This window comes from Sander vitreus, chromosome 7 (assembly GCF_031162955.1).
Source record: "Sander vitreus isolate 19-12246 chromosome 7, sanVit1, whole genome shotgun sequence".
In the NCBI taxonomy this organism is placed as follows: Eukaryota; Metazoa; Chordata; class Actinopteri; order Perciformes; family Percidae; genus Sander; species Sander vitreus.
In genome coordinates, this window is record NC_135861.1 from 3,705,653 (window position 1) to 3,718,653 (window position 13,001).

The 13,001-nt window shown below is 40.7% G+C and overlaps 2 protein-coding genes across 2 annotated transcripts; one reads left to right on the forward strand and one right to left on the reverse strand.

Moving 5' to 3' along the window:
• Positions 1-1,743: 1,743 nt before the first annotated feature.
• ccnq (cyclin Q) lies at positions 1,744-9,340 on the reverse strand. Its single transcript, XM_078254230.1, has 5 exons — positions 9,196-9,340; positions 8,506-8,689; positions 6,630-6,762; positions 5,587-5,805; positions 1,744-3,486 (listed from the first exon to the last, which is right to left on the reverse strand). The coding sequence occupies exons 1-5, from the start codon at positions 9,335-9,337 to the stop codon at positions 3,397-3,399; spliced, it is 768 nt and encodes a 255-aa protein (XP_078110356.1). The 5' UTR covers positions 9,338-9,340; the 3' UTR covers positions 1,744-3,396.
• A 426-nt stretch (positions 9,341-9,766) lies between these two features.
• cfap126 (cilia and flagella associated protein 126) lies at positions 9,767-11,718 on the forward strand. The gene is made up of 5 exons (XM_078254231.1): positions 9,767-10,370; positions 10,482-10,550; positions 10,715-10,789; positions 10,885-11,085; positions 11,456-11,718. The coding sequence occupies exons 1-5, from the start codon at positions 10,347-10,349 to the stop codon at positions 11,633-11,635; spliced, it is 549 nt and encodes a 182-aa protein (XP_078110357.1). The 5' UTR covers positions 9,767-10,346; the 3' UTR covers positions 11,636-11,718.
• The last annotated feature ends 1,283 nt before the right edge of the window (positions 11,719-13,001 follow it).

Sequence of the window (13,001 nt, forward strand, 5' to 3'; positions counted from 1 at the left end):
ATGGCTTTCACCACTCTGGCAGTGTTACATATCTTTGTTTCTTTACATTCCCCTAAAACATTCTCACTATTAAAAAAAAGCAGGACAAGGTGTACCATAACACTTTTGTTTTCACACTCCACTTCGACCAATCGTATTACAGAGTCGGGAATACCTCTCAGCTAACAGGCCTGGGCTGTCACACTGTTACACACGGGTGTTTTCACAGATGGGATAATCTTGAGTTGATTCTACATGTTTCCTATTGTCAACCCAAAACAAGACCACAACCAACAATGTGATTTTTTATTTTTATTTTTTTTACAACCATTGTATTTGTTCTGTTTTGTATCTATGTCAAAAAAACAATCAAAAGAGAAGGAAAAAAAGAAAAGAAAAGAAAACATACATACACACACACATATATATATATATATATATATATATATATATATATATATATATATATATATATGCAGTGGTGTGCATAAGTTTACACACCCATGCTAAAGTTGACTAAAAAGAGGAATAAAAAAATCATCTTTTGGAAATTGATCTTAATGCCTTAATTAAAAAATGAGGAAAAATCCAACCTTTAAGGACACCAATTTTCTTTGTGAATGAATAATGTATCGTAAATAAATAAATGTTCCTCCTTAAAATACAGGGGGCATAAGTCAGTACACCCCTATGTTAAATTCCCATAGAGGCAGGCAGATGTTTATTTTTAAAGGCCAGTTATTTCATGGATCCAGGATACTATGCATCCTGATAAAGTTCCCTTGGCATTTGGAAATAAAATAGCCCCCCCCCACATCATCACATCCCCTTCACCATACCTAGAGATTGGCATGGTTTTATTTCAGTTAGTCTAATAGCTGGTTTGATTTGCATTGAGAGATGATCTTATGGAAAGTACATATATATATATATATATATATATATATATATATATATATATATATGAATCGATTTTTGGAATTCTATGAATTGATTTTGAATCGGTAGAGCTTTAATCGAGACACGAATGTGAATCGATTTTTTTGCACACCCCTAGGGATTTCCATAAAATGGTCTTTCCTTTTTTTCCACAGGAACGAGATGCTGTGTTTTAGCTTGAACATTTCTTATGGGTTATTGTCTTCTTTAAAAGGTGCTCTCAGCGATGTTGGGTGACGTTAACTTCTTGTTGACGTTCAAAGTATTGTCAAACAAAACTGAGGTTAGCTCGCCCCTCCCTCCCTTCCGTGCTTCCGCGCACTAACCCCCCAACCACCACCCCCAAATCCTTCTTGTCAGGTACTGGCTGGAACACTGTTTGTTATGTTTGGTGGTGCAGGTTGGCGCAGTTTGTTTTTGTTGCCGTTTGTGGAGCCTGGGCTGTCTACAGAGACCGCGTTTTTTTATAGTGTGTTCACAGGACAGGCAGCTAGCTGTTAGTGAGGAGAGGACAGGCAGCTAGAAGATAGTGAGGAGATGTTTGCTGTATGTGAGAAAAAATGTTGTAGCATAAAAAACGCAAGACATCGCTTAGAGCACCTTTAAATATCTATCAACAGTGTGTTAGTCTTTCTCTCAATACTTACAAGATTTCCCCAGTCTTTCTGGAGCTCAACCAAGCCCATTGTTGTTGTTAATTTAAAACCAAGTCACAAGTATAGTTTCAATTTCTTTTCTTTTTTTAAAGCCTGAGTAATTTCGGAAAAAAAACCAATGGGACACTGGAGTTGTCTTTTCAGCAGCAGATTAATACACACTTCACTCTTTAAGATAAAATAGAACTTTATTAATCCTTGGGGATATTGTTGAAATTAGCGAGTATTTAGGGCAGCACGACAGCGTCTTTGGAATTGAGTCCAAATAAACTAGTGTGTGTGTGTGTGTGTGTGTGTGTGTGTGTGAATGGCAATGAAGGAACATGTCAGCCAGAGCAACAGTGTGGCTCATTGATGTGTTTTTAACAACAACGCAGCGCTGTGACACAGAGGAAGAAAATACAACAGGCTTTCATACACAGACTATACTTCAATAAATATTGTCAATTCATTGTTGTTGTTGTTGTTTTTTATGGCAGTTATTGACAAGAAGATAATACAGAATATCACCGGGTATATCCTTGAAACAGGATAGCTCAGGATGTTTAATTGTGAACAATACACAGTCCAAATTCATTGTATCCGCAGAAACATTATTCTAAAACAGTGATCAGCAACCATTTATCAACAGAAGAGTCATTTTTGGTCCAAAAAATAACATAGGTCTATCTGGAGCCGCAACACATACAGTATGTGAGCCTTATAATGAAGGAAGCATAGTCTATCTAAATCTACATTAGTCTGACAACATTACTAATGTATGGAAATGTCTATTACTTTTTTTGATGTTTGTCAATTTTGGGCTGCAGATCAAGCATGGTGGTAAAGCAAATGAATCTTTCTACACACTATTTATTTCTTCAAGGCTTTTTTGTTTTTCGGGGGGGGTGATTTGTAATCCATAGCTAGTCTATGGAAACTCAAGACCTCCATTGAGGTTTGGCAAAATTTAGAGGATAAGGCACCAACATGTTATGTAGCCTAAATGGAGAATGTAAGAATAACTTTAGGCATACAAAATAATAATAAACTAGCCGCAGGTTGCAGACCCCTGGTGTAAAACATACAGCAGATCACTTACCCACATATTCATCTGCTTGGTCCACCGCTAAAAAGTACAAACTGTCTTGTTACCTATTCATGAAAATATCTCTGGGAATGGCTGCGCTGTAAAAACACACTAGACAAGACTTAGTAAACCAAGAGGTGTCCCACTATAATCACCAGGAACACTTAAGATAAAGAGGTCATTTAGCCAATCAATGCATTCATGTGTGAATGTTTGAAATCCAGTACAGAAAATCAAATAGGCAGCAAGGTGGTCTGCATTCAGATCATACAATCAAGACTAAAACTCATCTAATTGTAGTATTCCGCTGATGCAGAAATGTGTTAGGACAACACCACTCCATAATACATGTCTAATTGCAGTCACCATTCGCATGCATGAGGAGTGTGAAGAGATTTCTGGTGCTGAGTGCTGGGATGTGTTTGTGCTGATATATCCCAGCGCACATCAGTATTCTGCAGGGCTGGGTGATCAGAGACAAGACAGAGAGAAATATCTCCCCACGGTGGCAGGACTCGGTAGTGCAGGGGTGTGTTTTTTGTTTTTTTTTTGGTCACAGCTCGCAGACTAACTGGGGCGATACAAAGTGTTCCTTTCTCTTACACAATTGCACCTGAACCCCCCGACACTCGCATGCAGTGACTGACATACGCACAGGCGTATATATTCGTGCCGCACAAACACGTAAACACACACAGAGAGACAAAAACAACTCATGTGTCTCCCAACGTGCGGGCCTTGTAGGTGTGTCCTTCAGATGCACTTGGCCTCCATGTCGTAGAGTTGAAGAAGGTCAGAGATCACAGCGTCGATGTCCGCTTTGGTCACGTCCACACACAGCACCTACACGCACACGTACAAACGCGCACACACACACACACTCTCTTCAGCTCCACACCTGGCCTCAATAAACAGCAGACATCAAAGGTCCACACACCATTTCAAACGACCTAGATTTTATTGCCTGGAGGACTGAAGCAGAAAATCACAACAGATACTGACTTTTTTTCATTAGCGTATATAGCGGATATAGTGACTTATAAAATCAAAGCTGACACAAAAGAGTCCTCATTTGCAAAATTGTTTGACAATGGAAAACTATAAATTGTCCCCACCCTTCAGCTAATACTTAACAATTACAAGAGGCACTTGTGCTTTGGAGACTGGCTGGAACTGGATGTTTGTCATGTCCTTGGTACAAAGCTGTACTGTTGCTGGAGCACCTGTGCAAAGCTACAGCTTCTGTTTGTGTTTGTCATACCGTGAAGTGCCCTTCTGGACCGATCTAAAACGCTGCACCCGCGTTAACTTCCACTAAATGTGAGATAGGATTCCGACAGGATGGCGCATAGTGCATCCCAGAGGTTTCTTTAAGATGTCACCGGTGCCATTTCTTTGTTTGGTACCAGTGGAAACTGTTTATTCGATTATCCAAAGTACAAACTAATTCTTGTTTTTTGCAATTGCAAAAGGGTTCTCCAATGTTTTCTCAGTTAGCCTTTTAAAATGATATCAGATTAGTTAACAGAATGGGCCTTTGGAACATTGGATGAATGGTTGCTGATAATGGGCAATGGAGATATTGCATTAAAGATCACTTCTTTCTACAACAGTCGAGAACCCTTTTCCAATTATGTAAACACATACTGTAATCTGAAAACTGCTGCCCTGATTAAAAAAACAATGCAACTGATCTCAGCTGGTATTCTGTCTATGATGGAGTGGAAAATTATAAGTGAGCCCAAACTTCTGACCGGTAGTGTATATATCATTTTCAGTGCTTTGAGTAGCACAATTGATGTTTTACTGGGGTGGAAGCAGAAATCTATATCTATTAAAACTAAGAAAATAAATCACATATAAACATAAGTTGCTTTCACACCTGAGCCGTTTGGTCCGTTTAAAACGAACCCTGGAGCGTTTCGTGGGAGAGTCCGGTTCGTTTGGGCTGGTGTGAAAGCTTATTGGAACTCTGGTGCGAACACAACCGAACTCTGGTCCGCTTAAAAAAACAAAAAAAAAAACGGGGTCTCAGTTCGCTTCCAAGCGCTCTAGAGTTCGGTTCACGTTAGGTGAGAATGCGTTCTGACCCGCACGTAGGAGGTGAACCCAAAAAACAGAGCATTTACTAGCCTGCATGTCTACATGATAACTTTCAAATCCATAACTCATTATCATTATCTCTCTCTCATTTCTGAGACCAGAAGGGTCGGCGAGTTTCACTCAGATAATCTAATCCAATTAGTCTTGCATTGCCAGACCTTCCCCCACAGCGCTGTGAAGGAGGGTCTGGCTTGTCCACACAATATTCTGCGATGGGAGAAAAAGTGTGCTCTGGTTTATCCCAATCGTCTTGGGCGGTGCTAAGCACCGGACGGAGCAACGGCACCTCTCCAAAATAGCCTCGGGAAGGAACTTGTTTTGGTGGAACGTGTGTACGTTCAAAAGTAGTTTTAGTCGTGCAACAGGAAACTCAGATTGGACAGATAGTCTAGCTAGCTGTCTGGATTTACCCTGCAGAGATCTGAGGAGCAGGTAACCATAGTCCTCAAAGATCCACCGGAGCTTAAAATTCCAACACAAAGAAAGCGCAAGGTAACGGACGTCCGGCCAAAAAGAAGGACATCTGGCGGAATTTCCGGCGGCAGCGGAACAATCCCGGAAGTGGAACTTTGTGAATATAGAATACTGTATGACATTTGTTTACAATGTTTGGTGCATTTGATAAAGTGTGAACACAAACTGAACCAAAGGAAAAAATCAACAATTTTGCAACTTCACCCCCGAATCGCAGCGAGTCTACCGCACTACAGGTGTGAAAGCGACCATATAATAGCCTCTGTTGCTCACCCATATGTACACACACACACACACACACACACACGTTTGACCACGTATCTCTCTTTAGTCTGTAATTATAAGCACGTTGCGGGGAACACGCACCTGCCACCACTCTTTCTCCCCGACAGGCAGCTCCACTCCGTAGCTGTTCAGAGCCAGGTGCAGCGTTGCTATGGCAATGTGTTGTGGTGTGTGGCGGATGCACATGGCTCCATGGTAACAGTCCCTAAGCAACGCCCAGGAAGTCTCAGCGATAGGGGTTCGAGACCAAGCGTGGCGGTTCACGAGCGACTTCACAGACAGCAGGTAGTGGAGTAGATACTGGAGACAAGAAATACAACAGGATCCTGTACATTTGGCATTCTGTATTTAAGTTAAACAGCAATTACATTTGTTTGTTATCAGTGTTTCCCCTATAATTGTACAGCCCGCCAGGCTAACGGGATCATCATCAGTTATGTTGATATAATAACTATGTGGGTAAAGGCAAATAATGGAACAGCTAGAACAGTCTGGCGTGTTCAGAAAATGACATCACTCTAGTGTAATGCAGCCTTTAAAACCAGGAAAACACAACACTTGTGTTGTATCAGGATATTACGATATCCAAAATGTAAGACGATATCTAGCCTCATATATCGATATGAATATAATATCAATATATTGCCCAGCCCTAGTTCACGTCTGCAAAGGCAGGTAGTGAACGTCATGCTAATGTGCTGACGGATTCTGTGTTTTTATGTTTTTAGCTGAGCCTTTTTAGCCTTCATTGTTCTCCATGAAGTTTGCTGCAGTCAACCTAGGGGGAACACTGGCTTTTTGATGACTTTTCTGTCATTTGCACAAGACACCTGAGTGACTTACAGTTTATGGAGCACTGAATGCAAGGTACAAAAAAAACTAAATAAAGATATTACAGAAGCTTAAAATACATCAGATCAGCCGAGGAAAGTGATTCAGCATTTTCAACTAATATTTGAGAACACTTCGTCGACCCAGATGGTACAGCGACTGCACAAGCAAACACATCTGGACAACCGTGACGACGTACACAGACAGTAACAGAGACAGACAAGGAGGCTCAACACTAAATAGGGGGAGACAGGAATATCGTTGCACGTGCACAAACACACACATGTACCTACCTTGTGAGGGTGTTCAAAGGAGACGTGGAAGTTGAGCTGTCGGAGGATAAGGAGCTCACACTGCACCACGCTGTCCCTCAAATCCCAGAACTCCTTGTCACACTCTAGAGGAGCACTGCCACTGTTGAAATACCTGCGAGGGAGGAACGGAGGGAGAGAGGGAGGTGGAGAGTATTCAAGATGACCACTTCGAACAGTAATACAAAAAAAAAAATAATAAAGTTTACTTTTCTTCATTTATTGGCCAAATTTGACTGATTAAGCACCCAGTTAGTAAATGAGTAGTCTCGCATTGCCAGACCTTCCTCCACAGCGCTGCAGAGGAGGGTCTGGCTAGTCCACACAACATTCTGGGATGGGAGAAAAACGTGCTCTGGTTTATTATTTATTATATTCATTTTTTTTGTAAACCAATCACAATCATCTTAGGCGGCGCTAAGCGCTGGACGGAGCAAAAATAGCCTCGGGAAGGAACTTGTTTTGGTGGAAAGTTCAAAAGTTGTTTTAGTCGTGCAACAGAAAACTCAGATTGGACAGATAGTCTAGCTAGCTGTCTGGATTTACCCTGCAGAGATCTGAGGAGCAGTTAATCATAGTCCTCAGAAATCCACCGGAGGTTAGAATGCCATCACAGAGACACAGGAAGGGGACGGACATCCGGCCAAAATGAAGGACATTTCCGGCACCACCTGAACATTCCCAGAAATGAAACATTGTTGATATAAACGAATAAATGAGTGATGAAGTTACACCATTGGTTGGTCGAGTGTTGGAGTTTCCCGAATGCCGTTGTTCTTTTCAAAAATGAAGTTGTTGCGACAGTGTTTTCAGCTGGGAACATTGTCAAAATCTTTGCCACCACAGCAAAAATAAATAAATAAAATACATTCCCAAAGAAAACAAGACATTCCCCCAATCAATCATCTGATCCCCCCCCCCCCCCAGAGTAGCTTAATAATGTCATATGACATGCTACACTTTGAGAACAAATATTACTGGGACCACTACAAAAAATTGCAGATGAACATTAAATATCCAAGAACACCATAGATTCTACTGACTATCCCTGTGGGGGGGGGGGGGATTGTTGGGTCTTTGTAAATCATAGTGTGGTCTAGACCTACACTATCCGTAAAGGGTGCTGAGATAACTCGTTATGATTTGACACTATAAATATTGAATTTGTATTGAAATTGAATTAATTAGCTAGTTCTATGTGATGAAAATCAATGATATTATTGGTTTTAATGAAATGTCCTCACCGGTGACAGCAGAGTTTAGAACAAGAACAGAAGAGCAGTTTACTGTCCCGAACAAAACCGCCATTTTTAAATAGTTTAGCCAGCGGTGGGGTTTTTTTGCTGCCGTAGCTTCTTTAGAAACTAAATGTGTCTTCTGGCAAACAGCCACATGCCGAGAGTCAAAAACAACACACCTTCGACGTTCTGTGTGTGTGTCGCGTTAGGTCACTGCAGTTTCCTGCGGCGTCGCTATGACGACCAGCCACGCTCGGAAAATGGAGGACGGGGCACCGCGGCCGAGTCGAGCCGAGTAGAGTAGAGTAGAGCTGGTACTAGCAGTGGGTAAGGTCCATTAGACATTATGTCCACATTACTGATGATTATTTATGTAAATTCTAAGTGTGAAGATATTTCGTTAAAGCACCAATTGTCAACCCTAGAATATCGCCGCAATCGATCGATATCGATGTATTTGGTCAACAATATCGTGATATCTGATTTGCTCCCTATCGCCCAGCCCTAGGACTAACTGTGTTTCTGTGTGAATTATGTGAAGTTAACAGTTAACTCTGAGCAGTAGAGTTTAAATGTGGTCGTACAGCAGTGTCTACTGCAGCCAGGACCATGCGTATTACCTATGGCTTACGTTGAGGATGTCACGGGTCCTGATGTGCTGCTCCTCCACTTTGCCAGCCAGGTACACACAGCTCATGGCCACCAGGTAGGGTTCATAAGCATGCAGGCTGACGCGTTCAAAGAAACGGTGGTACAACACACACGCCGTGGTCACAGGCACCGAGCGCATACCCAGCTTCACTCCTGAGCAAGGAAGGAGGAAGCAGCAGACAACTCTTTCAGGGTACACTCATTTCTAAATCAAATTTGGTGTTTCCATTGACTCTATTGTAATCTATTGCAGATCTAGACATTTATTTAGCAATTATAATTCATATTAAATATGCCATGATAATTCTACAGAATTGCCATTTCATTTCACTTTACCTCACATTATTTATTTGAATCCCCAAAAACAAATCTGGGCAGCAGGCTAGTAAGATTCCTAACTTGCATAATATTATCACAACCTTCCTACAAAAAAAAACACTACTACACAATCAATAATGACAACAGTAGACCTAAATGATTAAGAAAAGCCAGCATACATTAAATTGATACATTCTGTATTAGACAGAGAGGAACATTTCAGGGCTTTTTTTTTTTCACTTTTAATGTTTCTTTCTTTTCCTGGCAGAAAAGCACTTCAACAGTAACGTTACACTATTTATTCTGAGGAAATGACTTGTTGACACACGAGTAAACGTTACCTGTCTCCATAATGAAGCGACAGACACGAAAGTGCGTTTTTATGTCCCGGTCAGACTCTGCATCACCGCCAGACTCCCTCCTGCCAGCCAGCCACAGCGGTCGGTCCCGGGTGGCCGGTACACGAGAGGATGGACCCTCCATGGCTTATTTACCATCAGCAGGATTATACGTTATAATTAACGTTATAGTACAAAAAATACTTTCTACGACGGTCGACAAAAAAAGCTGCTAACGTTAGGCTAGTTAGCTAGTCAGTTATATGGCCTCAGAGTTTAACTGTAGCTAACTCAATGTAAACGTATCTACCAGCGACTGCAAAGTTATGCTACGACAATGTTGGTGTAGCTATGTTCCTAATTTAGAAAACAACAATTTTGATGGACGTCTTAACTAGTTTTGGTTTTGGTGTTGCTGTTGGTACTAGCATACATAGCGCATAGCATCCGAGCATCCATAGTTGAGAGGCACGTTAGTTACCGGAAAATAAATAAATGGACTTCCGGTAAACATTCCAAAATAAATTTAGATTGCGAAATGTATCTTTCGAGAAGAGAGGATACCGTTAGTTGAGAGGTTACTTCTTACGCAAAAACACATTCAAATGGAAGCTGTGTGTGTGTGTGAGAAAATTAAAGCATACTTAAATACAATATCTAAACACGATATTCTTTCTTTTGCAATGTCGGTTCTTATCAAATTAACCTACCACAGAAAAACTTCCGGTTACATCTTCCAAAGTAAAACTCTTATTAGAGGACGCTGGACCGTGCACTGGACAGGGAGCAAAACACGGCAATAATAGCAATCGATCATTAATAATGAATGAAAAACACCAATTCAAATTGGCATTTAAATAAGCATGTAGCATGTAGCATACAAAGACACCACAACTCATTTATTACGTAAATTGTGTGTGTGTGTGTTTTTCAGGTCTATTAAACAGATTTTTTCGTGCGTATGCTATCCATCCACCCAGTGTCCCGCACATACTTGTTTTCCCAGTTACTAATACTTATTTCCAAGTTACTTCAGGAACAGAGTTAGTTTTCCTGTCTAGCAAAAGTCTGTAAAGGAGAAGTCAGTTTGATGCGTTGCTATGCAACGAGTCAACAAAAACAGACGCGGACCTGTAGTGTAGACGGATGCAGAAATGTTCAGTTACTCGGCAAACCAGGTAACCTAATGGGCCTTCTGGGGGATATAAATTGGGAACATTAGGCTACACATTCTGCTATACATGTTCTACTGTTTTACTCTGACATATTATTTTAACTCCCACCCGCAGTATGACAGTGCATTCAAGCCGCGTCGACTGCAGAACTGGTGTGAGACTAACGTTAAGCACTTTAAAGAGGTAGTTCGTCATATCAGCAGTATTTTGCTGTCGTATTATACTGGTTGTATTTCATATTGCCTGGTATTTTCAAGGGTAGTACTGGAAATTTGATTGAATTAGTCCAGCTCACAAATGGATGTGTGTGTGTGTGTGTGTGTGTGTGTGTGTGTGTGTGTGTGTAGAGACCCACTGCACATGAGGGCCACACCACCTTTATTGCCGATGATAAAGGACATCTGCTCCCAGGAGTGGTAAAGGTTAGAGCATATCAGACCTTTCTCTCTCTTAATCGCTGTTCTTGTGAATCATTGTTTGACTCCAACCCCCCCCCCGCGTGGGTGTTTGTGTATAGAAGGGCAGTGCATGGACAGACTTTAAGGGGACCTGGGATCTACCTGCTCATATCCCAGCCCACCGCATAAACCCTACAGGCCGCTCTGTGGATGGTCTCAACATGCTGAAGTCCTGGGGCATTGACCCACAGCACACTGGCAAATCTCAGCCACACAGAGGAAGCAAAGACACAGATCGGCTGCAGGCTGTTGGCCAGCAGGTGAGCTTCTAACAGGAGGCAACACACATAAGCATACATTTTAGTCCTGATCTATCAAGATCTATTTCAAAAGCCCAATGCTGTTTCCCACAGGGTGGCCGTTTTATGGCGGGCAGTCGTCAAAGTTAAGGTGTAATGTTTGAGCAGACCTAGATTTTCTTTTTCAAGTTTTTTTTCAAATTTAATTTAGTCTATAATTTCTCTTGTATGATTTCTGTTTTCACTTCTATTCATATACTAGTTGTATAGACTTCTTTTTTACTTCTCTATATCTGTACCTATTTATATCCTTGTGCTGCTGCCAATACCTGCATTTTCCCGCTGGGGATCAAAAAAGGTTTATCTTTTCTTATCTTGTCATTGCTTTCAGACCAATGAGGATGTACAGCAGGACAGTGCTGCCCTGTGTTCTGCAGCTGAGCCGGTACGCGACAGCAGGCCCGATACTGGCAAGGTGAGACCAGCCAGCAATGGATCAGCAGAAGCAGCCAGCCAAGAAGGGCCGACCTCCTCTGAGCACGGGCACAAAGATGAACAGCAAGAGCGGTGAACTTAATTTCATTTGTGGTGGATGAAAAAAAACAAATATCTACAAAATTAAATGCCTGTTAACGGTCCTAGTTTTGAAAGGTTTTTTGTAGTCCCTCCTCTTTGTGTGTGGCTTCTATGTGTTTTATGATTAACATTTAGTCAGTTATCCCTCTACAATATCAGCTGACCAGAGTAACCATAAGAGTTTCAGTGCCATTTAACAATGTAAAACACAGGAGACACAGGCTATAACAAATTACAAATACTCGCGTTACTGTAATTGAGCAGGTTTTTTTTGGGTACTTTTACGAGTAGTTTTTAAAATCTGTAAATTTTACTTAAGTATGTGTTTTTTTAAGTATTGTACTTTGCTACATTTTAAATGAAATCCTTTACGGAGTAAAAAAAAAAAAAAAAGATATATCTGTCAACGAACTCATCAAAATGTTTTTTACTTTTTTTTGCATTTTTTTTTAAGGTTTGTCGCTTTTTTAAACTTTTGTTGCCTCTGTGTCCTTAACAAATCGCAAAAGACTGATTTAATTAAATTAGTATTAATAAGATATTTAAATAGGTATAAATATAAAAAAGTATATCTCCACTTGCTGTTAAAAAGTAACTAACTTTTACTCTGAGTAGATTTTTATACCGGTTAATTTTACTTGTACTTAAGTAAAAGTTCAAAGTAATCCTACTTTTACTTAAGTAGAATATTTTTGTACTCTTTCCACCTCTGACTTTAACATCAACGTAAATGACCTAAATGTACAGTTTTTAAAGAGCACATAATGCAATCGTAGTTTACCATCAAAGATGGGGCATGAACAAAGTCCTGAACACTGCAAAGCTCTAGGCGTGGTCATAGTAATGGGTGCGTTTTGATTAGGGACATTTCGCCGTACAGTCTAACCCCGTCTTCCATACTTTGAGCGGTGTAATCTTTGGGAACACAGACTGGCCCAGACTCAATGACTTATGACTCACATGTTGTAAAACCACGAGTTCGCCTACTCACTCCTCTTCAAGTCAACATTTAAAAACAATGGACAATACAAACATCCTCCTCTAGTATGTGTGTTCATTGGCAATACAATCTCAGGCCTAAGGGGCCTTCAACAATGCTCATTAAATAACTAGAATAGAAAAATCACGCAATTAAAAGCAGAATCTGAATCTAAGACAACAAAAAACACAAAAGACTGATACATAATGCATTTTCTTAAATGTTTATGAATATATATAACATTTACGCTTGGGATAAAGGAAGAACAGAAGCTGGCGTAACCAGGCGTAGATGGCCATTTATTTACTTAGAACATCACAGATCAATCAACTGAAGTTGGCACATAAGGAAAACAGCAGAGGATGGCGCTAGACCAGTAAAC

What these genes read in the sequence shown, in the direction of transcription:
- ccnq (XM_078254230.1), bottom strand. Translation starts at nt 9,337, where the DNA reads ATGGAGGGTCCATCCTCTCGTGTACCGGCCACCCGGGACCGACCGCTG. An exon ending in TCGCTTCATTATGGAGACAG is followed by an intron (nt 8,690 to 9,195) that starts GTAACGTTTACT and finishes TTCCTTGCTCAG; the next exon opens with GAGTGAAGCTGGGTATGCGC. An exon ending in ATCCTCAACGTAAGCCATAG is followed by an intron (nt 6,763 to 8,505) that starts GTAATACGCATG and finishes CCTCCCTCGCAG; the next exon opens with GTATTTCAACAGTGGCAGTG.
- cfap126 (XM_078254231.1), top strand. Translation starts at nt 10,347, where the DNA reads ATGTTCAGTTACTCGGCAAACCAG. An exon ending in ACGTTAAGCACTTTAAAGAG is followed by an intron (nt 10,551 to 10,714) that starts GTAGTTCGTCAT and finishes GTGTGTGTGTAG; the next exon opens with AGACCCACTGCACATGAGGG. An exon ending in TGCAGGCTGTTGGCCAGCAG is followed by an intron (nt 11,086 to 11,455) that starts GTGAGCTTCTAA and finishes CATTGCTTTCAG; the next exon opens with ACCAATGAGGATGTACAGCA.